This window comes from Podarcis cretensis, assembly GCF_951804945.1.
Source record: "Podarcis cretensis genome assembly, chromosome: Z".
NCBI classification, from domain to species: domain Eukaryota; kingdom Metazoa; phylum Chordata; class Lepidosauria; order Squamata; family Lacertidae; genus Podarcis; species Podarcis cretensis.
The window spans coordinates 50,833,362-50,860,399 of record NC_137184.1 but is presented as its reverse complement, the minus strand read 5'-3'; the positions used below and the strand labels follow the sequence as shown (position 1 = coordinate 50,860,399).

Below are 27,038 nucleotides of genomic sequence, written 5' to 3'. Positions count from 1 at the left end.
GGCAGAGAAAGGGCGGGGCTTCCTTTCAGGAGGAGGAGCAACCGCTCAACTGATCCTGGTACTGGGAGCGCTAGAGAGGCGGGGCCAGAGAAGGGGCGGGCCTTCTGTGCAGGAGGAGGAGGAGGAGGAGATGGGGGATGGCGGCTCTTGCTGGAGGGGCGTGATTGATGGATTGATTTTTCCCCTTTTCCTCTCAGGAGCTCCCGGTCCTTCCCTGCCTTGGAACCCTTTTCACAACAGCCCTGCTAGGTAGGCCGTTATAGGCTGAGCGAGTTCACACCACGTGACTGTGATCTGCGTTTGTAGGCTCTGAAACGGAGTAGTCGAAACGTAGGAGCTCTCATTACTTGTTATTCATCTTCCATAGCTTTTAATTGATTTATTTCAGATAAGGAAAATAATAATAAAAAATGCCTATTTCCCATACCGGGAGTCGAACCCGGGCCGCCTGGGTGAAAACCAGGAATCCTAACCGCTAGACCATATGGGAGACTGTAATAAGTGGCTTCTCTCTTAGCATCTATGGTTGTGTTGTTTCCCGCGATTTCCTTCGCACGTAACCCGGCGTTTCTCCCTGTCAATCACTCCGTCATTCAGGAGCTGAGATTAGCAGGTGGTTGGGCTAGATGACCCCTAGGTTCCCTTCTTTGTCCATCAGTCTTGGCATTCAAAGACCTCCTTTTCTCCCTGCCCTTTTTAAACATGGCCGCCTCGGCTTCGGGACGCCGCGACGTCCGCTCGCCTCGCTTGACCCTGCCCTTCCTTTACGTGTCGTCGCGACGCTACGACGTTCGTTCGCCACGCGTGACTCTGCCCTTCCTCTGCGTCCCTTCGTCACGCTGCCGTTCGGCTGAAGTCACCTGAGCCTCCAGCGACGTCGAGGGAGAGGTCGTTCAAGTTGCTTCGTCTCCTCCGCTGATTCTCCCCCGGGCGAGGCCGTCTGTCGCCGGGTGAGTGGATCACGCGAGGCCGGGGCTTTTGCGGCCTAGTCGGGAAAAGGGAGCTTCCCGAGAAGCTCAGAGGAACTCTGGTTCCTGAGGGGAATGTGGCTCTGGGGAAGGACTGGAGGGCCCCGAATACTACTACTACTACTACAGTACTACAGTACTACTAATTATTATTATTATTATTATTATTATCATCATCATCATCATTATCATTATTCTAACTCTAGCCAACGTCCGTAATAATTATCGTAATATCATTCTATCCAACTTCCCTAATAATGATACTAATGATAATAATTATACTATTATCACTCTAGCCAACTTCAATAATAATAATGCTATTATCACTGGTTAACGGAGAAATCTGAGGACTCCCAGGGCACCAGCCCTGGAATACCAGAGCAAAACAGGAGCCAGTAGGCTTGGTCTTTATTGAAGACTGTCTTCATCTTCATCTGGGTTTGTTATTTCTGGAATGGCTACCTGTCTGGCACTCAGGTATCAGGATGCCAGGAATGATCACTCAGGCAGAGGGGCTGCTGAGTAGCTGAGCTCACATGTTTATATGAATTTCTGAAGTTTTCCCAGTGAGCCAGTACAGAGATACATTTCTCAGTGAATTGTTACATTTGGTGTCATGCAGCAAAGGCTCTTTGAATAGATAGGAAGAAACTGTGATGCAGTGTTTTGTGGGGACAAATCACAAAAGTCACAAAAGCGATTGTGCTGATTTTGGTAGTGCGCTACATGTGCATGATATCTGCTGGAGGGGCAACCCCCCCACCACCTATACATAAATTCCTGCAACACACTCTAACCAACTTGCCGCCTTCTTTTTCTTCTGCTTCTTTTTCTTCTGCTTCTTCTATTATCACTCTAGCCAACTTCCATAATAATAATAATAATACTATTACCACTGTAGCCAACTTCCCTACTAATGATGATGATGCTAATCTAGCCAACTTCACTTACTATTATTATTATTATTATTCTATTATCACTCTAGCTAACTTCCATAATAATAATAATATTAATGCTATTATCACTCTAGCTAACTTCCCTTATTTTATTATTATTATTATTATTATTATTATTATATTATCACTCTAGCCAACTTCCATAATAATAATAATTATTATTACTCTTGTCAAATTCCATTATTATTATCATTATTATTATTACTTCTACTACTACAGTATTCCATAATCTCTCTAGCCAACTTCCCCAGTAATAATAATTACTATTATATATAATATGTATAACATCCCCTTCATGGATCACTGCCTTGCCGTGGCGAAGGGGCTTGAAGAACTCAGAGAAACTATGAACTATGCCGAGCAGGGCACCCAAGATGAACAGGTCATAGTGGAGAGTTTTGACCAAACGTGATCCACCTGGAGGAGGAACCGGCAAGCCACTCCAGTATCCCTGCCAAGAAAACTCCATGGAAGAGGTGGCAAGAATACACAGAGGAATTATACCAGAAAGAAACGGATGTCTCATATACCCCAGGTAGTGTGGTTGCTGACCTTGAGCCAGACATCCTGGAGAGTGAAGTCAAAAGGGCCTTAGAAAGCACTGCAGATAACAAGGCCAGTGGAAGTGATGGTATTCCAGCTGAACTATTTAAAATTTTAAAAGATGATGCTGTTAAGGTGCTACACTCAATATGCCAGCAAGTTTGGAAAACTCAGCAGTGGCCAGAAGATTGGAGAAGATCAGTCTACATCCCAATCCCAAAGAAGGGCAGTGCCAAAGAATGCTCCAACTATCGCACAATTGCACTAATTTCCCACGCTAGCAAGGTTATGCTTAAAATTCTACAAGGAAGGCTCAAGCAGTATGTGGACCGAGAACTCCCAGAAGTGCAAGCTGGATTTAGAAGAGGCAGAGGAACCAGAGACCAAATGGCAAACATGCGCTGGATTATGGAGAAAGCTAGAGAGTTCCAGAAAGACATTTACTTCTGCTTCATTGACTATGCAAAAGCCTTTGACTGTGTCGACCATGGCAAACTATGGCAAGTTCTTAAAGAAATGGGAGTGCCTGATCACCTCATCTGTCTCCTGAGAAATCTCTATGTGGGACAAGAAGCTACAGTTAGAACTGGATATGGAACAACTGACTGGTTCAAAATTGGGAAAGGAGTACGACAAGGCTGCATTTTGTCTCCCTGCTTATTTAACTTATATGCAGAATTCATCATGCGAAAGGCTGGGCTGGATGAATCCCTAGCCGGAATTAAGATTGCCGGAAGAAATATCAACAACCTCAGATATGCAGATGACACAACCTTGATGGCAGAAAGTGAGGAGGAATTAAAGAACCTTTTATTGAGGGTGAAAGAGGAGAGTGCAAAATATGGTCTGAAGCTCAACATCAAAAAAACGAAGATCATGGCTACTGGTCCCATCACCTCCTGGCAAATAGAAGGGGAAGAAATGGAGGCAGTGAGAGATTTTACTTTCTTGGGCTCCATGATCACTGCAGATGGTGACAGCAGCCACGAAATTAAAAGACGCCTGCTTCTTGGGAGAAGGGCAATGACAGGCCTAGACAGCATCTTGAGAAGTAGAGACATCACCTTGCCAACAAAGGTCCGTATAGTTAAAGCTATGGTTTTCCCAGTAGTGATGTATGGAAGTGAGAGCTGGACCATAAAGAAGGCTGATCGCCGAAGAATTGATGCTTTTGAATTATGGTCCTGGAGGAGAGTGTTGAGAGTCCCATGGACTGCAAGAAGATCAAACCTATCCATTCTTAAGGAAATCAGCCCTGAGTGCTCACTGGAAGGACAGATTGTGAAGCTGAGGCTCCAGTACTTTAGCCACCTCATGAGAAGAGAAGACTCCCTGGAGAAGACCCTGATGTTGGGAAAGATGGAGGGCACAAGGAGAAGGGGGCGACAGAGGACGAGATGGTTGGATAGTGTTTTCGAGGTTACCAGCATGAGTCTGACCAAGCTGCGGGGGGCAGTGGAGGACAGGAGTGCCTGGCGTTCTCTGGTCCATGGGGTCACGAAGAGTCGGACACGACTAAACGACTAAACAACAATGTATAACATATAATGGTATACTGTTGTACTATATACTAATATACTTAACGTATATACTGTACTCATATGTTGTTGTTGTTGTTGTTTAGTCGTTTAGTCGTGTCCGACTCTTCATGACCCCATGGACCAGAGCACACCAGGCACTCCTGTCTTCCACTGCCTCCCGCAGTTTGGTCAAATTCATGTTCGTAGCTTCAAGAACACTGCCCAACCATCTCGTCCTCTGTCGTCCCCTTCTCCTTGTGCCCTCCATCTTCTTCTTGCAGTCCATGGGACTCTCAAGAGTCTCCTCCAGCACCAGAATTCAAAAGCATCAATTGTTCGGCGATCAGCCTTCTTTATGGTCCAGCTCTCACTTCCATACATCACTACTGGGAAAACCATATTAGGGATAGGGGTTACAGATAGAAATAGGAATTAGGGACAGGATTAGGGATTGGGTTATTATTATTATTAGGGTTAGGGTTAAGTGATAGTGTTGTTGTTTTTTTTTATTATTATTATTATTATTATTATTATTATTATCATCCTCATCATCATCATATTACAACACTGGCTGAGGGCCTGCTGCTTTTGCCTCACCTTTTCCACACCAGGTGACTTCTATAATAATAATAATGTTAATAATAATGTTATAATGGGTGGGGTCATATTATATTATTAGTATTGTATTGTATTGTTATATTATAAAATATATTTTTTTTCTCCTTGCAGGCGTGTGATGCCAAACGCAGCCATGAAGAAGAAGGTGAGGGCTGTAGTTTCTCTTGGCCTGCTGCTTATACAGTTAAACCTTGGACCCCAAACACCTCTGTTTTGTAAAGATTTTCTCTTTTCAGTTACTTTCTAGTGAAAAGGCTGTTTATCAGGAAATAAGGATTCATTTAAAGTTTTTCAAGTCATAAGTTTTTTTTATTTAAAAAAATTGTTTCAGCACATCAGCTAACAAACATGGATACATATGTGATCATGTTTTTGTTTTGGCGAAATAAATTGTTTCCATTGCTATGAAGGAAATAATTATTTTTCTCCTTCCGATCAAGTACAGCAAAAAAACTTGTCCAAATATAAGTAGTTGACTTATTAAACCTCACCATCATTTCATAATTATTGGTCTGTACATTTCTAAGAGAAGAAGCAAATCAGTCACTTTTGAGATAATGATATATCAAATTCACCCTGGATATACCTTAACTGTGAAAACTACACTGAAAATATATTATTCCAAAAAGGAAAGCTTCCTCCCGTTGTCAGTATTAGGAGGATACCAGCAAGCCTAAACCTGAAACAGGATTTAAATCAAGTCTTACTGACTTGTGGTTTCAATCGTGATTTAAATTGTGATGCTATAATGTTCTTGTTTTAGTGAAATAAATTGTTGAGTTATGAAGGAAATGATTATTTTTCTCCTTCCAATCAAGTACAGCAGAAAAGGGGTCCAAATAGAAGCAGCTGAGTGATGAAACCTCTCCTTAATTTCATAGGATGCCGGCGAGGCTGAAGCTTTTTTGTAAAAGGGGGTTTAAATCAAATCTTACTGACGAGTTTTTTAAGTTGTGATTTAAATCGATTTGATTGAAATCAAATCCACCCTCAATAATAAATAATGTAATTATTTATACACTGTCTATCCAGATGGGTTTTCCCAGCCACTCAGGGTGGCTCTGAACAGAATAATAATAATAACCCTATCTCTAACCCCTAACCCTAACAACAACAACAACAATTGTATTAATAATTTTATGATTTATTCTTTATTCGCCCCAGGTTCTCCTGATGGGCAAGAGCGGCTCTGGCAAAACCAGCATGAGGTCCATCATCTTTGCCAACTACATCGCCCGCGACACCCGCCGACTGGGCGCCACAAGTAAGAGGAAGGGTGCTGGGTAGAGATGGGAAAAAAATAAAATAAAAATGGGGGGGACAAGGTTTTATTGCCATTTCCCCCCAAATTCATTTGATTTCATTCAAGTTAATTTAATAGCACAAATTCATTGGATTTCAATCAAGTTAATTCAATTTCTTGTTGTTATTATTACTACTACTGCTGAGAACCTTGCAACCTTTGCTGTCGCTTGCTCATTTTTTTATTATTATTAGGGAAAGAACCGTGCCAGAATAATAAAAAGAAGAATGAACTTTTTCTGCTTTTTCAGCTCGTTCTTATTATTCATGCTCATTCTTCTTCTGGTGCTGCTGTTCTTGGCCAGATGATGATAATAATAATAGGAATAATAATAATAGGAATAATAATCTCATTTTCTTCTTCAGTTCGTTCTTATTCAAGCTCATTCTTCTTCTTCTGGTTCTGCTGTTCTTGGCCTGATGATGATGATGATGATGATGATGATGATAGGAATAATAATCACATTTTCTTCTTCAGCTCATTCTACTTATTCAAGCTCATTTTCATTCTTATTTTGTTGCTGCTGTTCTTTGCCAAATGATGATGAAAATAACGATAATAATAGGAATAATAATTTCTTCTTTTTCTTCTTCTTCATCTTCTTTTTCAGTTCATTCTTCTTATTCAATCTCATTCTTCTTCTCATTCTGGTGCTGCTGTTCTTGGCCAAATGAAGATGATGATGATGATGATGATGATAATAATAGGAATAATAATTTCCTCCTCCTCCTCCTCCTGCTGCTGCTCTTTTTCAGCTCATTCTCATTCAAGATCCTTCTTATTCTGGCACTGTTGTTCTTTGATAAATGAGGATGAAAATAATGAGAATAGTAGGAATAATTATCTCAATTTCTATTTCTTTTTCTTCTTCAAGCTCATTCTTCTTCTGCTGCTGTTCTTTGGCAAACGATAATAATTCTTCTTTGGAAATCACTTGTAGCCGAGTAAGATTGTCTTTCATAAATACGGTTTTAACAATGAGTCCGTAAGTGACTGTGGAAGCCAATTCTGGATCTACACGTCCTTCCACAGTGGGGACATTGGCTTCCAGGCGAGAGTTGACTACGGTGAGGGCTTGCCAAGCATGCCTTCCTCTTAGCACGTTTCTCCCTTGTGTCCTGAGTTTGAGTGTCTTCAAAGCCCATGACACCTTTGGTCAAGGCTGTTCTCCAACTGGAGCGCTCACAAGCCAGTGTTTCCCAGTTGTCAGTGTTTATACTACATTTTTAAAGATTTGCCTTGAGGCAGTCTTTAAACCTCTTTTGCTGACCACCAGCATTATGCTTTCAATTTTTAAGTTCGGAATAGAGTAGTTGCTTTGGAAGACGATAATCAGGCATCCCCACAACGTGACCAATTGTTGAAGAATCATTGCTTCAACACTGGTGACCTTTGCTTCTTCCAGTACACTGATATTAGTTTGCCTGTCTTCCCAAGTGATGTGTAAATTTTTTTGGATATACTGTTGATGGAATCTTTTGAGAAGCTGGAGGTGGCATTTATAAGTGCTCCATGTTTCACAAGCATATAGTAAGGTTGGTAGTACAATAGCTTTGTAAACAAGCATTTTGGTTTCCCTGCCAATGTCCCGGTCCTCAAACACTTGGCACTTCATTTGGGAGAAAGCCGCACTCGCAGAGCTCAGGTGATTCTGGATTTTGGAATCAATGTCAGCCCTTGCGGAAAGATAACTCTCTAGGTAGGAGAAGTGATTGACATTTTCCAACATTACACCACTGAGTTGGATTTGTGGCGCTGCAGAGGGGTTATTTTGTACTTGTTGGTGCAGCACTTTGGTTTTTTGGATATTGAGTGACAGGCCAAGCTTTTTGTAAGCTTCTGCAAAGGTATTTAGGATGGTTTGGAGGTCATCCTCTGAGTGTGCACACACTACATTGTCACCAGCATATTGAAGCTCTATGATGGAAGTTATGGTAACCTTACTTTTTGCTTTCAGCCTGCTCAGATTGAAGAGCTTTCCATCTGTTCGATATATTATTTCTACTCCGGTGGGGAGTTTCTCTTAAACAAAGTGTAGGATCATGGCAATGAAAATAATGAATAGAGTTGGGGCAATAACACAACCCTGTTTAATACCTGATCCCACTGTGAATGGTTCACTTTGAGAGGCATTGTTATCTGTGATTGTTGCTGTCATATACCGTATTTTTCGCTCTATTAGAAGCACTGGACCATATGATGCAATTAGTTTTTAGGGGAGGAAAACAAGAAATAAGAAAGCAACGCAAAGCCTCCAGAGCGAAGACGGAGCGCTCCTCCCTCTTCGCTCAGGAGGCTTTGCGGGGCTATCCCTGAAGCCAGGAGAGCAAGCGGAATCGGTGCACACCATTCCCTCTTGCCCTCCTGGCTTCAGCGAAAGCAAGCCCACTGGCTTTCTCCCCGCCTCCCGCAAGAGCCGTGCGCTCTTTAAAGGGAGCATGGCTCTTGGGGGCTTTTCTGGGAGGTGGGGGGAAGGGACAGAGCCGTGTGCTCTGTCCCTTCCCCCACCTCCCGCAGAAGCCAGGGATAGCCGCGGGAAGCCTCCGCAGGGCAGTGGGATGAAGGCTCCCCGCTGCCCTGTGGAGGCTTTGTGCCGCCAAGGCAAAAGCTAAAACAGCTAGAGGGAGCACTGCACAGTGCTCCCTCTAGCTGTTCTGATTTCTGGGGTAGCCCGCGAAGCCTCCTCAGGGCAGTGGGGAGCCTTCATCCTGCTGCCCTGCGGAGGCTTCGCGGGCTACCCCAGAGCTGCTCAGGGCTGGAGGGGGAAGCCCGGCCCCCCCCCTCAGCCACAAAGAGCAACTTGGAGCAGGGGACAGGCTGCACGCAGCCTTCCCGCTGCTCCCAGAGCTTGTCGGGGCTGGCGGGGGAAGCCCCGGTTGATCTGTCGGCACCCAGGGTTTCACCATCCAGTCCCAAAGAGCAGCTCAGGAGTGTGCCGCATTCCAGCAGTTTAGCTTCAGGGACCACACACTCCATAAGACTCACAGACCTTTCCCTTTAGTTTTTAAGAGAAAAAAATGCATCTTATGGAGCGAAAAATATGGTAATCATAGAGGAGTCGAGTGAAGGAGGGCAGCCAATCATGGAGGGCAGCCAATTTTCAGAATGACAGTCCACAGGGCATTATGATTTACAGTGTTGAAGGCTTTAGTCAGGTCAATAAACGCCATATACAGGGGTTGGTTTTGCTCTCTGCATTTTTCTTGAAGCTGTCGAGCAGTGAAAATCATGCCCACTGACTCCCTAGAAGGCCGAAAACAATTTTGGGATTCAGGAAGGGTCACCTTGGATATTGTTACGAGACAATTTGCTAAGATCCTTGCAAGAATTTTGCTGGCCGCAGCTAATAGAGACATGCCTCGATAGTTTCCACAATCAGTTCCGTTACCTTTTTTAAAAGAGATTGATAATTTTGGCATCCCTAAAGTCTGCTGTGATTTCTTCTCTTTCCCAGATTTGTTTGATGAGCTTGTGAAGTTGTTGTGTAAGTTCAGTTCCACCCACTTTTAAGATTTCGGCAGGTATCCCATCAGGCTTTGCTGTACTACTAATAATAATAATAACGTTATTCTTTATACACTGCCCATCTGGGCGGCTCCCAACAGAATAATTATAATAATAATAATAATTATCTCATTTTGCCCCTTGCAGTTGACGTGGAGCACTCGCATGTCCGCTTCCTGGGCAACCTGGTCCTCAACCTCTGGGACTGCGGCGGGTAAGTACCTCTTGCCCCCCTTGCCATGTTAAAAGCGACCCCCGGCGGTCATCCAGTCTGACCCGCCGCCAGACGGGACTCTCGCCTCAAACATCCTGAACAGACGGCCGCCTGCCCTCCGCTTGAAATCCAGACAATGGAAATCACAATTTAAACCCCTCGCCAGGACAGCTCAGATTTTGCTGGCATCCTTCTCATCCTGATTTTTCTCATTTCAATCCCCATTCGATTCCAGATTTAAATCAGCCAGACTTCCCTAAACATGGCTGCCTTCAGATGTCTGGGGAAACCCAGCTGGATGGGCGGGGTATAAATAAAATACTACTACTAATAATGATGATTTAAATCAGATTGATATAAATCATGATCTAGATCAGTAGTCAGCAAGGAATTAAATCCTTTTTTACAGAAAGGTTCAACCTTGCTGGCATCCTCTTAATATGGACAACCGTAGGAAGGTTTCCTTTTTGGAATACAGTGGTATCTCGGGTTACATACACTTCAGGTTACATACGCTTCAGGTTACAGACTCCATTCACCCAGAAATAGTACCTCTGGTTAAGAAGTTTGCTTCAGGATGAGAACAGAAATCGTGCACCAGCAGCGCGGCGGTGGCAGGAGGCCCCATTAGCTAAAGTTAAGAACAGTTTCAGGTTAAGAACAGACCTCCAGAACGAATTAAGTACTTAACTCGAGGTACCACTGTAATAAAATCCCTTTTTTTACAGAGAGGTCAACCTTGCTGGCCTCCTCTTAATATGGACAAGCAGAGGGAGGTTTCCTTTTTGGAAGAATAAGATGCCTTTTTTAGCAGAAAGACTCAGTCTTGCTGGCATCCTCTGAATATCGACAAGCAGAGAAACGTTTCCTTTATAGAATCCTCAATTCACAGAGTGGTTTTTACATTGATATGCTGGGTGGATTTCATTTAAATCACCATTTAAATCCTTGGTCCGTAACATTTAAATCCAATCGAAATTTTCAGCCTTGCTGGCAACCTCTGAATAGGGACAATACTTTTTGAAATAAAAAAAATCCCTTTTTTCAGAAAGGTTCCGCCTTGCTAGCCCCCTCTGAAATGGCATGAAATGGCCTGAATTGGTTGCCCAGCCTGGAAAATTGATGATGATAATAATAATAATAATAATAATAATAATAATAATAAACTTTTATTTGTATCCTGCCCTTCCTGACTGAGATCGGTCAAACCTGTTTTGAATTGGCATAGAATTGAAATTTGAAACTGCTTTTTTAACTGGGATAAAATAATTTAAATCCCCCGGTTTTCTCAGCCAGGACACCTTCATGGAGAACTACTTCACCAGCCAGAGGGACAACATCTTCCGCAACGTCGAGGTTCTGATTTACGTCTTTGACGTCGAGAGTCGGGAGCTTGAGAAGGACATGCACTACTACCAGTCGTGCCTGGAGGCCATCTTGCAGAACTCGCCCGATGCCAAAGTCTTCTGCCTGGTCCACAAGATGGACTTGGTCCAGGAGGATCAGCGCGAGCTGGTGAGCGAAAAGGGGACCCCTGGCTTTAATTCTACCAAAGGTTTCCAGTGTCATGGGGGTTGTCAGCGAGGCTGAACCTCTGTAAAGGAAAGGAAACCTGCCTCCAATTTGCCGTATTGAGAGGGTGTCAGCAAAGCTGGGATGAGGGATAGGGTTATTCTTATTCTTATTCTTATTCTTATTCTTATTCTATTTTATTTTAGGAGCCGCCCAGAGTGGCTGGGGTATAAAGAATAAATTATTATTATTATTAGAAATAGGGATAGAGATAGGGATAGGACTTGGTGTTAGGGACAGGGTTCTTCCTCTTCCTCCTCCTCCTCCCCTTCTTCTTCTTCTTCTTCTTCTTCTTCTTCTTCTTCTTCTTCATCATCATCATCATCTTGTGTTGGGAGCTGCCCAGAGTGCCTGGGGAAAGCCAGCTGGATGGGCAGGTTATTATTATTAGGGATAGGGATAGAGATAGGGGTTAGGGGTATCGGTTTTAGGAGGGTTGCCAGCAAGGCTGAACCTCTGCTTAAAGAAAGGAAAGCTGTCTCTGGCCGTATTAAGAGGGTGCCAGTGAGGCTGGACTTAGGGATTAGGGATAGGGTTATTATTATTATTATGCTGTTGGGAGGCTCCCAGAGTGGCTGGGGAAACCCAACCAGATGGGCGGTGTATAAATAAATCATCATCATTATTATTGAGGATGGATTTGATTTCAGTTGAATCGATTGAAATCACTATTTAAATCACTAGTCAGTAAGACTTGATTTAAACCCTTTTTATTTTGACACAAATGTCCAGCCTCGCTGGTACCCTCTCAATATGGCCAATCGGAGGCAGGTTTCCTTTTCGGAACCGTGAAATCCTTCCTGAACGTCCGCATAAAGGAAGGATTTTACAGTTCTGGAAAGGAAAGCTGCCTCTGATTGGCCATATTAAGAGGGCCATATTAAGAAATGCTGCCAGGGTAGAAGAGGGAGAAGTGAGGCGAATATTAAAGGAGGTAAACACAAAGAAGGCTATGGGCCCGGATGGAGTGGCTGCTAAGAGATTGTTCTGACCAACTGGCAGGAATCTTTTTGAAGATTTTTAACCAGTCTCTGGCCCAAGCCACCGTTCCACCCTGTCTGAAATCCGCTACCATTATACCCTTGCCAAAAAAACCAAAGATAGTCTGAATGATTTTCACCCTGTGGTGTTGACACCCATTATAATGAAATGTTTCGAAAGTCTGTTGAGGAACTGCATCATATCTTGTTTGCCAGTGGGACTTGACCCTTACCAGTTTGCGTACAAGGTACAGAGGATGCTGTGGCAAATAGTTCTACATGCTGTCCTGACTCATTTGGAGAAGCAAGGGCGAGATTGTTATTTGTAGACTTTAGTTCTGCGTTTAATACTATTCTTCCGCATAGATTGCTGCCCAAACTATTAGACCTGGGACTTTCACCGTGTTTGTGCAGGTGGATACAGTGGTACCTTGGGTTACAAACGCTTCAGATTACAGACGCTTCAGGTTACAGACTCCGCTAACCCAGAAATAATACCTGAAGAACTTTGCTTCAGGATGAGAACAGAAATCTGGCGGCAGCGGCAGCAGGAGTCCCCATTAGCTAAAGTGGTACCTCAAGTTAAGAACAGTTTCAGGTTAAGAATAGACCTCTGGAACGACTTAAGTTCTTAACCAGAGGTACCACTGTATTAGATTTTCTGTCAAACCGTTCCCAACGGATCAGGATGGGTTCCCACATCTCTGCGGATTTCATCATGAATACGGGAACGCTGCAGGGGTGCGTGGTTGAGCCCGCTTTTATATACACTCTATACAGCTGACTGGGCCCCCCAAAATCCCAGTAATAAGATCATTAAGTTTGCAGATGATACAACAGTAGTTGGTTTAATCACGGCTGGAGAGGGGGAGGCGGCCTATAGGAAGGAACTTGGGGGAGTGGTGCAGGAAAAACAACTTACTCCTTAACTTAAAGAAAATAAAAGAGATTATTGTGGACTTTAGGAAATGTAAATTGAATATTCAGCGACTTATTATTGAGGGGAAGTGTGTGGAACAGGTCTTGGTGTTTTGATTTCTGGGAATGGAGTTGAGAGATGACCTAATCTGGGGAGAAAACAGCAAGACCTTATGAAGAGAGCACAGCAGAGGTTATATTTTCGGAGAATCCTCTGGAAAAATAATCTTTCAAAGGACCTGTTGATGGCATTTTACCATTGTACTGATGAGAGTGTATTAACTTACGGTCTGTGTGTGCGGTTTGGGAGCTGCACGGTCGGGGGGGGGGAGCTGTCCAGGGTTGTAAAGACTGCAGGGAGAATAACTGGGTGTACTCTTCCCACCTTGGATCAAATATATGCTTCCAGGCGCCATAGGAAACTGCAGAGATAGTGCAGGCTAGTGCGCACACAGGGTTATAAAGTCTAGGACTAGCCTCCTGAGAAACAGTTTCTATCCAAATGCTATTTTGGTTTTAAACGCAGTGTAAGGTAATCTCTATGGGAGTATATTGTATTTAATTATGGGTGTTAAGTTGTGGGTGAACATACCAGACGACACAGTGATTCATAGAATCATAGAATCATAGAGTTGGAAGAGACCACAAGGGCCATCGAGTCCAACCCCCTGCCAAGCAGGCAACACCATCAGAGCACTCCTGACATATGGTTGTCAAGCCTCTGCTTCAGACAGCTCTTGTTTATTCACAGGCCAGAACAGAACTGAATTGAAGGGTTCAGCCAACCTGCTTTTATAGAGCTCAACTACATGGCAACAGTAACAACTTTCTGTAACTATCCAATCACTGAATGTCACTTTCAATTCCTTATTTGCATATGCGGACCTGAGTGAAAACTATCTACATTATCCCCCTGCTGGCCAGGGTGAGAACTTCAGTACATAATAATAATAATAATAAATAATAATAATAATAATAATAATAATAATAAATTTTATTTATATCCCGCCCTCCTCAGCCGAAGCCGGGCTCAGGGCAGCTACCAAAAATAAAACAGTACATAAGTACAACACAAACAACTCTCTAAAATCATTCATTATAAAATTAATTCAAATCAAGCCACTGGCAACCATTGGGCCAGAGCTCCGCGAAGATTGCCGAGGGAGGGAGTCAGGCTGTGCCCTGGCCAAAGGCCTGGTGGAACAGCTCTGTCTTGCAGGCCCTGCAGGGCCCTAATCTCTTGTGACAGAGTGTTCCACCAGATCGGAGCCACAGCCGAAAAAGCCCTGGCTCTAGTTGAGGCCAGCCTAACCTCTCTGTGGCCTGGGACCTTCAAGATGTTTTTATTTGCAGACCGTAAGTTTCTCTGTGCGACATACCAGGAGAGGCGGTCCCATAGGTACGAGGGTCCTAGGCCGTATAGGACTTTAAAGGTTAAAACCAGCACCTTAAACCTGATCCTGTACTCCACCGGGAGCCAGTACAGCTGGTATAGCACCGGGTGAATGTGATCTCGCAGCGAAGACCCCGTAAGGAGTCTTGCTGCAGCATTCTGCACCCGCTGGAGTTTCTGTATCAGTCTCAAGGGCAGCCCCACGTAGAGCGAGTTACAATAATCCAGTCTGGAGGTGACCGTCGCGTGGATCACAGTGGCTAGGTCAGGGCGAGAAAAGTAAGGAGCCAACTGCTTAGCTTGGCGGAGCTGGAAAAATGCCGCCTTTGTTATAGCTGCAATCTGCGCCTCCATGGAAAGGGAGGTGTCAAAGATTACACCCAAACTCTTAACGGACGGTGCTGGCACTAATTGCGCCCCCTCAAGAGATCGGAGTTGCCCCCCCAATCGGAACTCGCAGTGCGGGGGAATGATTAATGGACTTCAGTGTCTGTACACTAATGCGCAAAGCATGGGAAATAAACAAGATGAGCTTGAGCTCTTGGTACAGCAAACTAAATATAACATAATAGGCATCACTGAAACCTGGTGGGATAAGTCCCACGACTGGAATGTAATAATGGAGGGATACAATCTATTTCAGAGAAACAGACCAGACAAGAAAGGAGGAGGAGTGGCGTTATATGTCAGGGATGTGTATACCTGTGAAGAGATCCAAGATTTAGAACCTCAAAGCCAAAGTGAGAGCATTTGGGTCAAAATTAGATAGATAGATAGATTCTTTATTGTCATTACACAAGTGCAACATTGCACAGTGCAACGAAATTGGATGTCATCCCTTAAAAAAAAAAAACAACAAAAGCAAAACAGCAACAACAACCAAACAAACCACATTCCAGCCACACCCACACCCACACCCATCAAACTCCCAGGTCACACTATCGAGTTACAGCATTCAAAAAGGCCACAGCTCTTGGATAGAAACTATTTTTCAGTCTATTTGTCCTTGACTTGATGTTTCTATATCTCCTGCCAGAAGGCAGTAGTGCAAACAGACTGTATCCCGGGTGAGATGCATCCTGCAGGATGTTGTTTGCTTTCCTAAGACAACGGGAACCGTACAGTTCTTCCAAAGATGGGAGAGGATGACCAATAATCCTTTGGGCTGTGGTTATGACCTTCTGGAGCACCTTCTTCTCCCTAGCTGTACAACTGGAGAACCAAGCACAAATACAGTATGTGAGAATGCTCTCTATGGAGCCTCGGTAGAAGGACACCAGCAGTTTCTCACTCAGATTGTTCTTCTTTAAAAGTCTGAGGAAATAAATTCTCTGCTGAGCCTTCTTCACCAGAGCAGTGGTATTTGCGCTCCAAGTCATGCCCTGATCGATAGTCACTCCCAAAAACCTGAATTCCGCCACCCTCTCCACCCGTTCCCCGTTGATATACAAGGGCTGAATGACCGCCTTTTTTGTCCTGTAATCCATCACCAATTCCTTGGTCTTAGCTGTATTAAGAGCCAGATTGTTCTCTCCACACCAAACACAGAGCCGCTCCACCTCGTCCCGATAGGCGGACTCATCCCCTCCTGAAATGAGCCCCACCACCGTAGTGTCATCAGCAAACTTGATGATTTTGTTGCTGGAATAGATGGCTGTACAGTCATACGTATAGAGAGTAAAGAGCAGGGGACTCAACACACAACCCTGTGGTGAGCCGGTGTTAAGGCTAAGGGCTTTGGACATATGTGACCCTACTCTAACCCTCTGAGAACGTTCTGACAAAAAATCCAAAACCCAGAGACAGGTGGAGTTGGAGAGTCCAATCGCCTCTAGCTTGGACACCAGTCTATGGGGGAGGATAGTGTTAAAAGCAGAGCTAAAATCCACAAACAGCAGCCTCACATAACTCCCCGGCTGCTCCAGATGGGACAGAGCAGCATGGAGAGTGGTGGTGATAGCGTCTTCTGTGGATCTATTTGCCCTGTATGCAAACTGGTAGTTGTCAAAAATTGGTGGAAGACAGGAAATAATGTGACGGCGCACCAGTTTCTCAAAGCACTTCATGATGATTGGAGTCAGTGCAACTGGTCTGTAGTCATTCAAACTACTGATTGTGGGTTTTTTAGGCAGAGGAACAATAGTTGACGACTTCAGGCAGGGTGGGACAATAGACTGGTGTAAGGACTTGTTGAAGATCTTAGTAAAGACCCTCGCCAGCTGATCCGCACAGCCCTTCAACACCTTTCCAGTGATGCCATCAGGTCCAGCAGCCTTCCTCGGATTCACCATCCTCAATACCTGTCTCACCTCGTGCTCCTCTACAGTGAATGAGGGGCCCCTATGGGCTGGTGGCTGTAATACCGACGTCTCAGGTGGCTCCCTCTCGAAGCGAGCAAAGAAGAGGTTAAGCTCCTCCGCCAGCAAAGGGTCACCGTCGACAGCACCAAGGTTAGGTTTATAGTTGGTAATATGCTGAATCCCCTGCCACATCTGTCTTGTGTTGTTGCTCCTTAAATTATCCTCAATCCTCAATATGTCAGGGATGTGTATACCTGTGAAGAGATCCAAGATTTAGAACCTCAAAGCCAAAGTGAGAGCATTTGGGTCAAAATTAAGGGAGAGAAGAATAACAGTGACCTCATTGTGGGAGTTTACTATAGATCCCCAAGCCAAACGGAGGACATAGATGATGCCTTCCTGGAACAGATGGCCAAGCATGCAAAAGGAAGGGAGATAGTAGTAATGGGGGACTTCAATTACCCGGATATTTGCTGGATGTCAAACTCAGCCAAGAGCATAAGGTCAAACAGATTCCTCACTGGCCTTGCAGACAACTTCATTGTCCAGAAAGTGGGAGAAGCAACAAGAGGAACAGCCATTTTAGATCTGGTCCTAACCAATGTTGATGACCTGGTTAGTGGGGTAGAAGTGGAAGGATCATTAGGCGCGAGTGATCATGCTCTTCTGAAGTTTACTATACAGCGGAAAGGAGCAGCCAAGCATACTAGGACTCAATTTCTTGACTTTAAGAAAGCCGACTTCATAAAACTTAGGGAAGTGCTGGGTGAGATCCGATGGGCAGTAATACTAAAAGGAAAGGGAGTTCATGATGGCTGGGAGTTTGTTAAGAGGGAGATAGTAAAAGCACAACTTCAGGCAATACCAATGAGACAGAAACATGGAAGGTGCCTAAAGAAGCCAGGGTGGCTATCTAAAGAACTTTTAACTGAGTTAACATTAAAAAAGGATGTGTACAAAAAATGGAAAAGGGGGGAAACCACCAAAGAGGAATTCAAACAAATAGCCAGCACGTGTAGACACAAAGTCAGAAAAGCTAAAGCACAGAATGAACTCAGGCTTGCTAGAGAGGTTTAAAGCAACAAAAAAGGCTTTTATGGGTATGGTCAGGGACTCAGTGGGAGCGCAGGGAGGAGAGGAGATGGAGAGCGAGAGGGAGCAATCCGAGGGCAGCGTAGGAGAATATGACAGCAGCCCGATAGATTCCATGAGCCTCTCCAGCGAATCGGAAGATTCACAGAAGGGGGCGCCGATGGGCAGGGCAAGGGGCGAGCCAAGGGGGACACCCCAGAAGCAAGGGGCCAGCGGGGACTCCCAGAGCAGCAGTTGGAAATCAGGACCAGCTTCCCCACCAGAGCGTAGTGGGGGGGAGGAGTCCCAGGTGTCAGAGCCCACATATGCACCACCAGCGAGAGAAGATGAGTCAGGTTTGACCACGCCTCCATCGGAGAGCGAGTTAACGGTCAAGAGGAAAGTTGCAGGCTGGGCGCGCGCGCCAAGTTCAAAGGTACAGGCGAGTGGCACAGAAGGTAGCCCAGATAGGGAACCAGGTCCTAAAGCCCGCCGGAAGGAGGGGCAAGAATCGTCAGGGTCAGCGTCAGAGGAGTCCAGGAAGGATGAGACCCTAGCGGGCAGGAGGGCCCAGAGGAGAAAGGAACTTAGGAAGAGGTGGAGCAAGGCGAGGGTCTTAAACTGGTGTGGAAGGGGAGGAGACTCAGACGGGACTTCGCCGGTCTAAGGTCGAGACGTAGAGCTGCACGCTGCGGCTTTAAAATGGAAACTGAAGCTCAATAAAGACTTTTGTACATAACTACAGCCTAGCGTTGGTCCTCTGTGAGCTGGGACCTGGAGGCAGCTCTGACAGGTATGTTTGTAGCAAAAGGAAGAACAAAGAAACAGTGGGGTCACTCAGAGGAGAAGATGGTGAAATGCAAACAGGGGACACAGAAATGGCTGAACTCCTCAATGCCTTCTTTGCCTCAGTCTTCTCCGATAAAGAAAACAGTGCCTGACCTGAAGAATTTGGAGCAAATGATTCAGCAGAGGAAACACAGCCCAGAATAACTAAGGAGATAGTGCAAGAATACTTGGCTAGTTTAGATGTATTCTCCAGGGCCAGATGAACTGCATCCAAGAGTATTAAAAGAACTGGCAGATGTGATCTCAGAACCACTGGCAGTCATCTTTGAGAATTCCTGGAGAACAGGTGAAGTCCCGGCAGACTGGAGGAGGGCAAATGTTGTCCCTATTTTCAAAAAGGGGGAAAGAGAGGACCCAAATAATTACCGCCCAGTCAGTCTGACATCAATACCAGGGAAGATTCTGGAGCAGATCATTAAGCAAACAGTCTGTGAGCACCTAGAAAGGAATACTGTGATCACCAATAGTCAGCATGGATTTCTGAAAAATAAGTTATGTCAGACTAACCTGATCTTGTTTTTTGACAGAATTACAAGCCTGGTAGATGAAGGGAACGCAGTGGATGTAGCCTACCTTGATTTCAGCAAGACATTTGACAAGGTGCCCCATGATATTCTTGTAAAGAAGCTGGTAAAATGCGGTCTTGACTATGCTACCACTCAGTGGATTTGTAACTGGCTGACTGACCGAACCCAAAGGGTGCTCATCAATGGTTCCTCTTCATCCTGGAGAAGAGTGACTAGTGGGGTGCCGCAGGGTTCTGTCTTGGGCCCGGTCTTATTCAACATCTTTATCAACGACTTGGATGATGGACTCAAGAGCATCCTGATCAAATTTGCAGATGACACCAAACTGGGAGGGGTGGCTAACACCCCAGAGGACAGGATCACACTTCAAAACGACCTTGACACATTAGAGAACTGGGCCAAAACAAACAAGATGAATTTTAACAGGGAGAAATGTAAAGTATTGCACTTGGGCAAAAAAAAAATGAGAGGCACAAATACAAGATGGGTGACACCTGGCTTGAGAGCAGTACATGGGAAAAGGATCTAGGAGTCTTGGTTGACCACAAACTTGACATGAGCCAACAGTGTGACGCAGCAGCTAAGAAAGCCAATGCAATTCTGGGCTGCATCAATAGGAGTATAGCATCTAGATCAAGGGAAGTAATAGTGCCACTGTATTCTGCTCTGGTCAGACCTCACCTGAGTACTGTGTCCAGTTCTGGGCACCACAGTTCAAGAAGGACACTGACAAACTAGAACATGTCCAGAGGAGGGCAACCAAAATGGTCAAAGGCCTGGAAACGATGCCTTATGAGGAACGGCTAAGGGAGCTGGGCATGTTTAGCCTGGAGAAGAGGAGGTTAAGGGGTGATATGATAGCCATGTTCAAATATATAAAAGGATGTCACATAGAGGAGGGAGAAAGGTTGTTTTCTGCTGCTCCAGAGAAGCGGACACGGAGCAGTGGTTCCAAACTACAAGAAAGAAGATTCCACCTAAACATTAGGAAGAACTTCCTGACAGTAAGAGCTGTTTGACAGTGGAATTTGCTGCCAAGGAGTGTGGTGGAGTCTCCTTCTTTGGAGGTCTTTAAGCAGAGGCTTGACAACCATATGTCAGGAGTGCTCTGATGGTGTTTCCTGCTTGGCAGGGGGTTGGACTCGATGGCCCTTGTGGTATCTTCCAACTCTGATTCTATGATTCATTGCAGCCTGTCGGAGGGCGGCGGCATAGTTGTTAATTGACTCCCCCTCTGCCTGTTTCTGGTGGTAGAACGCATGGCGGGCAGCAATCTTGGACGACTTTGGCACGTAGTGGTTGCGGAGCTTCTCTTGAATCGTGTCCCACGGTGTTGCCTGGACTGCTACAGGCGCAACCAATGCTCGCGCCGTCTCAAACACCTCAGGCCCACAGAGGCTGAGGAATAGGCCCCGCTTACGCTCCTGTGATACTTCCGTCAGCTCGTTGGCTTGGAGGTAGCAGTCAAACTGAGCGAGGTAGGCATCTCATGATTCAGAGGCTGGGGCAAATGGCGGTAGAGGCAGGAGTGAAGTCATGGTTCTGATGCCAACGTGGAGGGCGATGGATAGAACACAGTGCTCTAGCCAGAACGGTCAGCTCTGAATTGGTTCTGTTCAGTGATTTCGCTCCGTGTTTCAGCTCAGTGATTCAGCTCAGCTCAGAGGGTGGCCGTGTCTGGCTGTGCTCTGATATCCATCGATCCCATCCTTGTCGCCAGTGTTAAGTTGTGGGTGAACATATCAGACAACACAGTGATTCTTCAGACAGCTCTTTTTATTCACAGGCCAGAACAGAACAGGGCTGAAGGGTTCAGCCAACCTGCTTATATAGAGTTCAACTACATGGCAACAGTAACAACTTTCTGTAACTATCCACTCACTGAATGTCACTTTCAATTCCTTATTTGCATATGCGGCCCTGGGTGAAAACTATCAACAGTATCCCCCTGCTGGCCCAGGGTGTCAGCAAGGCTGAACCTTTCTGTAAAAAAGGGATTTTATTATTCCAAAAAGGAAACCTCCCTCTGATTGTCCAAATTAATAGCAGGCCAGCAAAGCCTGAGTCTGACTGATTTAAATCTGGCTTTGAATCGGGATTTCAATGAGAAAAATCAAGATGGAGGATGCCAGCATGGCTGAGCTGTACTGTAAAGAAGGGATTTAAACCCAGTTGGACGGGCGAGGGGTTTAAATTGTGATTTCCATCCATCACTTAGATTTCAAGCAGAGGCTGGGCGGCCATCTGTCCAGGCTACTTGAGGAGAGAGTCCTGCCTGGTGGTGGGTCAGACTTGGTGACCGCCAGGGGTCCCTTTTAACTTGGCGAGGTACTTATCCATCACATTCCTAGAGGTTGAGGACCAGGTTGCCCAGGAAGCAGACGGACGAGTGCTCCACGTCGACTGCAAGGGGCAAAATATGATCATGATCATGATTATCATCATTCTGTTGGGAGCCACCCAGATGGGCAGTGTATAAAGAATAACATTATTATTATTTTATGATTCTGAAAAGTATTCTCCCTCTTGAGAGGCTGAACCTTTCTGTAAATAGATTTAAATCAAGTTTGATAGGCGAGGGATTTCAATGGGGAAGGGGCACCAGGGTCATCTAGTCCAACCCGCTGCCAAGATGGATTTTGTCTCCTGCAGATTTTCAAGGAGAGGGAGGAGGATTTGAAGCGGCTCTCGCGCCCGCTGGAGTGCGCCTGCTTTCGGACCTCCATCTGGGATGAAACTCTCTACAAGGTGTGACTGAAATATATATATATACATTTTGCTCATACAGTTGTACCTTGGTTCCCAATGCCCTCAAACTCTGACCTTTCAATTCTTCAATTCAACTGAATAACACAATTTCCTTGAAGTTAATTTAATTGAAATTCATTTAAATTTCATAGCACCAATTCATTCGATTTCATTCGATTTCATTCAAAATGATTCAGTTTCATTCAAATTCATTCAATTTCATTTAAGTGAATTTCTTTGAAATTCAACTTAATTTCATAGCACCAATTCATTCGATTTCATTTGATTTGATTCAAGTTGATTTGGTTTCCTTCAAATTAATTCAATTTCATTCAAATTAATTTGATTTAAAAGCACCAATTCATTTGTTTTCATTCAATTTTATTCAAATTAATTCAGTTTAATAGCACAAATTCATTCGATTTCATTCAAGTTAATTCAATTTCATTCAGATTAATTCAATGCACCTGCTTCCAGACCTCCATCTGGGATGAAACGCTCTACAAGGAGCACCCGAAATCTTTTATTTTCTTTCTTTTTTTGCCCATATAGTTGTACCTCGTACCCCCTCAAACTCGCGCCTTTGGTACAGGATGCTAGCAAGGTTGAGCCTTTCTGTAAAAAATGGATTCATCATCAATATCATTATTATTATTATTATTATTATTATTATTATTATTATTCCTTCCTGCGATTGTCACTATTAAGAAAATGCAAGCAAGATTGAAACTTTCTGTAAAAAGGGATTTTATCAGGAGCTCCCTGCTACCAATTGGAAACCGTGCTTTAATTTCTGGGCGGACTTCTGGAATGGACTCCGTATGACTTGCCAACGTGCGACTCGTTTTTGCAAAGGAAAAAAACTACCTTAATTCAAGTGAATTCGGTTTAGTTTTATTTCATAACACCAATTCATTCAATTTCGTTCAACTGAGTTTCATTTAATAGCACAAATTTGTTTGATTTCATTCCTTAATTTGATTTAATAACACAAATTAATTTGATTTCATTCGATTTTTCGCGGGGCAGGCGTGGTCGAGTATAGTCTACCAACTTATCCCCAACGTTCAGCAATTGGAGACCAACCTGAGGAATTTTGCGCAGATCATTGAAGCCGACGAGGTCCTTCTTTTTGAGCGGGCGACTTTCCTGGTAAGATTATTGATGTTGTTGTTGTTGATGATGATGATGATGTTATTAGGGTTAGGAATAGGGATTAGGGATAAGGTTGTTGTTGTTGTTGTTGTTATGATGTTGGGAGCCGCTGTCAGGGCTACAGATAGTCTTCCTGAGCAGCTGCCAGCCCGGGCAGAGAGCCAAATGCAGATAAGAGAGGTGGCCGTGGAAACTCATTCCCAGGAAGTAGGAGAAGGGTCATCTCCCAGGCTCGAGGAATCTGCAGATAGCCTTTCAGAGATGGCAGGTGACAGGATAGGGGGCAAACTATGTCACAATATGCTAAGAGAAGGTTCCTCCCACGTTGCTTTCGTCGAAGGAAATGCGACACTTTGCACTCAGTTGAGTCATCATCTTAAAGTGGAGACTGACTCCCGGGAGGGGAGCTCTCAGCAATCTGTAATCTTTTTGGAATAAAACCAACCTTTTAATGAACTACGATCACTCACGTTTCACTGCTGCTAGCGCCGCCTAGAGCGGCGGGGGAGACCCAGTCAGATGGGCGGGGTATAAAGAATAAATTATTATTATTATTATTAGGGTTAGGGTTGGGGACAGGAATAAGAATTAGTGATAGGGTTGTTATTGTTATTATTATTTATTATTATTATTAGGGTTAGGGATAAGGTTTAGAGATAGGGATAGAAGCTGGGGATCTGGATTCGGGATAGGATTATTATTATCATTATTATCATTATTATCAATATTATCATTATTTCTTATTATTATTAATAATAACAAATAGTTAAATAAATGATTTAAATTCTATTAAGGAAATTACTGTTTTTCTCCTTCCAATAAAGTAAGACTTGATTTAAATCCTTTGCCGGCCTCCTCTTAATATCGACAGTTGGAGGAAATCCTTAACTGACAAGCGATCTAAACCGTTATTTAAATTGATTTGATTCAAATCAAATTCACCCTGCTCTAAAAATGTATCATTCCGAAAAGAAAACCTTCCTTTGCTCGTTGATATTCAGAAGATGCCAGCAAGTCTGAACCTTTCTGTAAAAAAAGATTTTATTTTGTTTGCCTCTCCAGCAAAGCATTCTGGGAAAGGAATTGGGCAATGCTTTCTGTAGAAATAAAAGAAATTTATTATGGTTTTCCCCTCCCTACAGGTGATTTCCCACTATCAGTGCAAAGAGCAGCGAGACATCCACCGATTTGAGAAAATCAGCAATATCATCAAACAATTCAAACTGAGCTGCAGGTGAGAAACATGTTACTTTAGACGGCCGTTTCGGGGTGGGGGTGGAATTCTGGAAAATAGCTTGGCAGCCGTGACATGGAAATTAGGTCTGTCTCATTATTATAATCATGTATAAGATTAATTGATAACATCAAATATAATTTATAATTTCAATCCTAAAATTATAATCCTCAAATTTAAAATTCTTCAAATGCAAGTTTTAATTTTGTTGATTATTTAATTATAAAATAAAATAAAATAAAATGAGGTGATAATGTTGATTAATTGACATCTAAAATGTAATTTTTTATTTTTTTATGATTCATACCTTCTTATTTTAAAATGTGACAATTGAAATGATGAAAGATAAGTAGGAAAAATTACAAATGCTATTACGTAGAAAGGAAATACGGTAACCATGAGGCTGGAGGGAGGGAAGTCGATTAACTGACAAGTCTAAAATGTCAATTTAAACTGTTTCCCAAATACAGTTCACAAGATTAGCAATTAATTGATAATATTTCTAAGTTTAATACAGATTTAATGTAGTATTTGTATTTGGTTTATTCTATTTATAAATTTAGTACAGATTTAATATAATATTTATTTTTGTTTTATAATTCAATTTATATTTACAAATGTAGCTTAAATGTGATATAATATTCATGCTTAATTTGCACTATTTATAAATTTAAAACTGATTTAATATTTATATTTATTTCATAATATTGATAAATTTGATATATATTTAATTTGCACTATTTATAAATTCAAGACAGACTCAATATATTTATATTTAATTTATACTATTTATAAATTTGATACAGATTTAATATATTTATTTGATAATATTTATAAATTTGATATAAATCAAATATTTATATTTAAATTACAGTACAGTGGCACCTCTGGTTGCGAACGGGATCCGTTATGGAGCCCTGAGCAGAAAGCAACCCGCGTCTGTGTGTGCGCGGGTCGCGATTCGCCGCTTCTGCGCATGCGCGTGAAGTCATTTTGAACATCTGTACATGCGTGAGTGGCGAAACCTGGAAGTAACCCTTTCTGTTACTTCCGGGATGCCACGGGACGTAACCTGAAAACGCTCAACCTAAAGCGTCTTTAACCCGAGGTATGAATGTATTTATAATTTTAATATAGATTTAATATATTTATATTTAATTTACTCTATGGATAAATCTAATGTAGATTTAATATAACATAACCTTTATATATATTTTATAATAAAATTTATAAAAATTAATAGTTTTAATATATGTTTATTTTATAATCTTTTTCAATTCAATAAAATTTTAATATATTTTTAAATTTAATGCAGATTTAATACTTATATTGAATTTATAATATTTATAAATTTGATGTAAATATAATCTATTAATACTGAATTTATGACATATAAATATCCATATAAATATCAATTTGTAAAATCAAAAACTGCAGATCTGAATCCTGGAATGTTTGAGCTGTGCTCATAAATGTCTTCCCCCACCACCAGCAAACTGGCCGCCTCCTTCCAGAGCATGGAGGTGCGCAATTCGAATTTTGCCGCCTTCATCGACATCTTCACCTCCAACACCTACGTGATGGTCGTCATGTCCGACCCTTCCATACGTAAGTTTGAAAGGCTCGGGTTCAAATCCTCCGCAAATCCAGTGGCAAGGAGTTCCATGGGTATCAGAAAGGTGGGAAAGCGCTCAGGTGCCGGGGGAATCCAATGGTGGGGAGTTCCGCAGTTATGGGAAAATTTGGAAAGTGCTCCTTTGAATGGTCCAATGTTGGGGGAATCCAGTGGTGGGGAGTTCCGCAGGTATGGAGAAGCCAGGAAGCTCATCCCTCCTCTCCCGGCTCACTTCCAGCTTCTGCCGCCACCCTGATCAACATCCGCAACGCTCGCAAGCACTTTGAGAAGCTGGAGAGGGTGGACGGGCCCAAGCACAGCCTCCTCATGCGCTGAGCGGCACAGCGCTGACTGCTTCTGCCCAGGGAGGCTCAGCCGACGCTGGAAAAGGGTGCAACCGTCTGCAACTCTGGAAATGGCAATTAAATTTGGAATGTTATGAGATAATAAATGCACATCCTGTATGTCTAATAAATGCACCACTGTCTCTCTCTTCTGTTGTTGCTTAAAATCTTCACCAGATGAAAACTGTTCTCGCGGCGCTATCACCTTTGCAAACAGTGCTCCTGTTTTCCCTTCTGGAGTTCTGCAGAGCCCAAAAGATGAAAAATACATTCAAAGGTGAACCGGGGTGGGGCTCTGCAGACGTCCGGAGGGCTTAGTCCGGAGCCGGATCGGGCACTGGAGGTTGGCTGCCTGCGTTTTCCACACAGCAGGGAATAGCCACATAACTCACAGAAACTGGTTTTCTGGGTCCATTTCCACCGGGGTTTTGGCCTGGTTTCGGTTTCCCAAACGCCAAAAAGCCCGAAGGAAGTGTTCCAGTTTTCGGACATTTTCCGGAAGCTGAGTGTTCGACGCAGCTGCCGGCGATTGTTTCTGGGGTGCCTGCGCCAATCTGAAGCCGCGTCTTGGTTTTTGAACATTTCGGAAGTCAAATGGTACTTTGCTTATTGCTCTTGATTTGGTGTTTTTGTGGCTTTTTCGGTTCCTCTTTTTGTGGCTGTGTGGAACCCAGTTCAGCTCCTGATGGATTGACAGTGTCTGTGG

At 43.6% G+C, this 27,038-nt stretch overlaps 1 protein-coding gene across 3 annotated transcripts; it reads left to right on the top strand.

Moving 5' to 3' along the window:
• Positions 1-230: 230 nt before the first annotated feature.
• Positions 231-26,467, top strand: LOC307208263 (ras-related GTP-binding protein A). Of its 3 annotated transcripts, XM_079962899.1 has the most exons (11): positions 231-249; positions 857-950; positions 4,717-4,750; positions 5,770-5,869; positions 9,560-9,626; positions 10,919-11,141; positions 21,889-21,984; positions 23,014-23,136; positions 24,282-24,373; positions 25,866-25,981; positions 26,227-26,467. In XM_079962899.1, the coding sequence occupies exons 3-11, from the start codon at positions 4,724-4,726 to the stop codon at positions 26,322-26,324; spliced, it is 942 nt and encodes a 313-aa protein (XP_079819025.1). In that variant the 5' UTR covers positions 231-249; positions 857-950; positions 4,717-4,723; the 3' UTR covers positions 26,325-26,467. The 3 variants fall into 3 exon arrangements, with proteins under 3 accessions (XP_079819025.1, XP_079819026.1, XP_079819024.1); XM_079962898.1 differs by lacking the exon at positions 231-249 and having other exon boundaries at positions 806-950; XM_079962900.1 differs by lacking the exons at positions 231-249; positions 21,889-21,984 and having other exon boundaries at positions 802-950.
• The last annotated feature ends 571 nt before the right edge of the window (positions 26,468-27,038 follow it).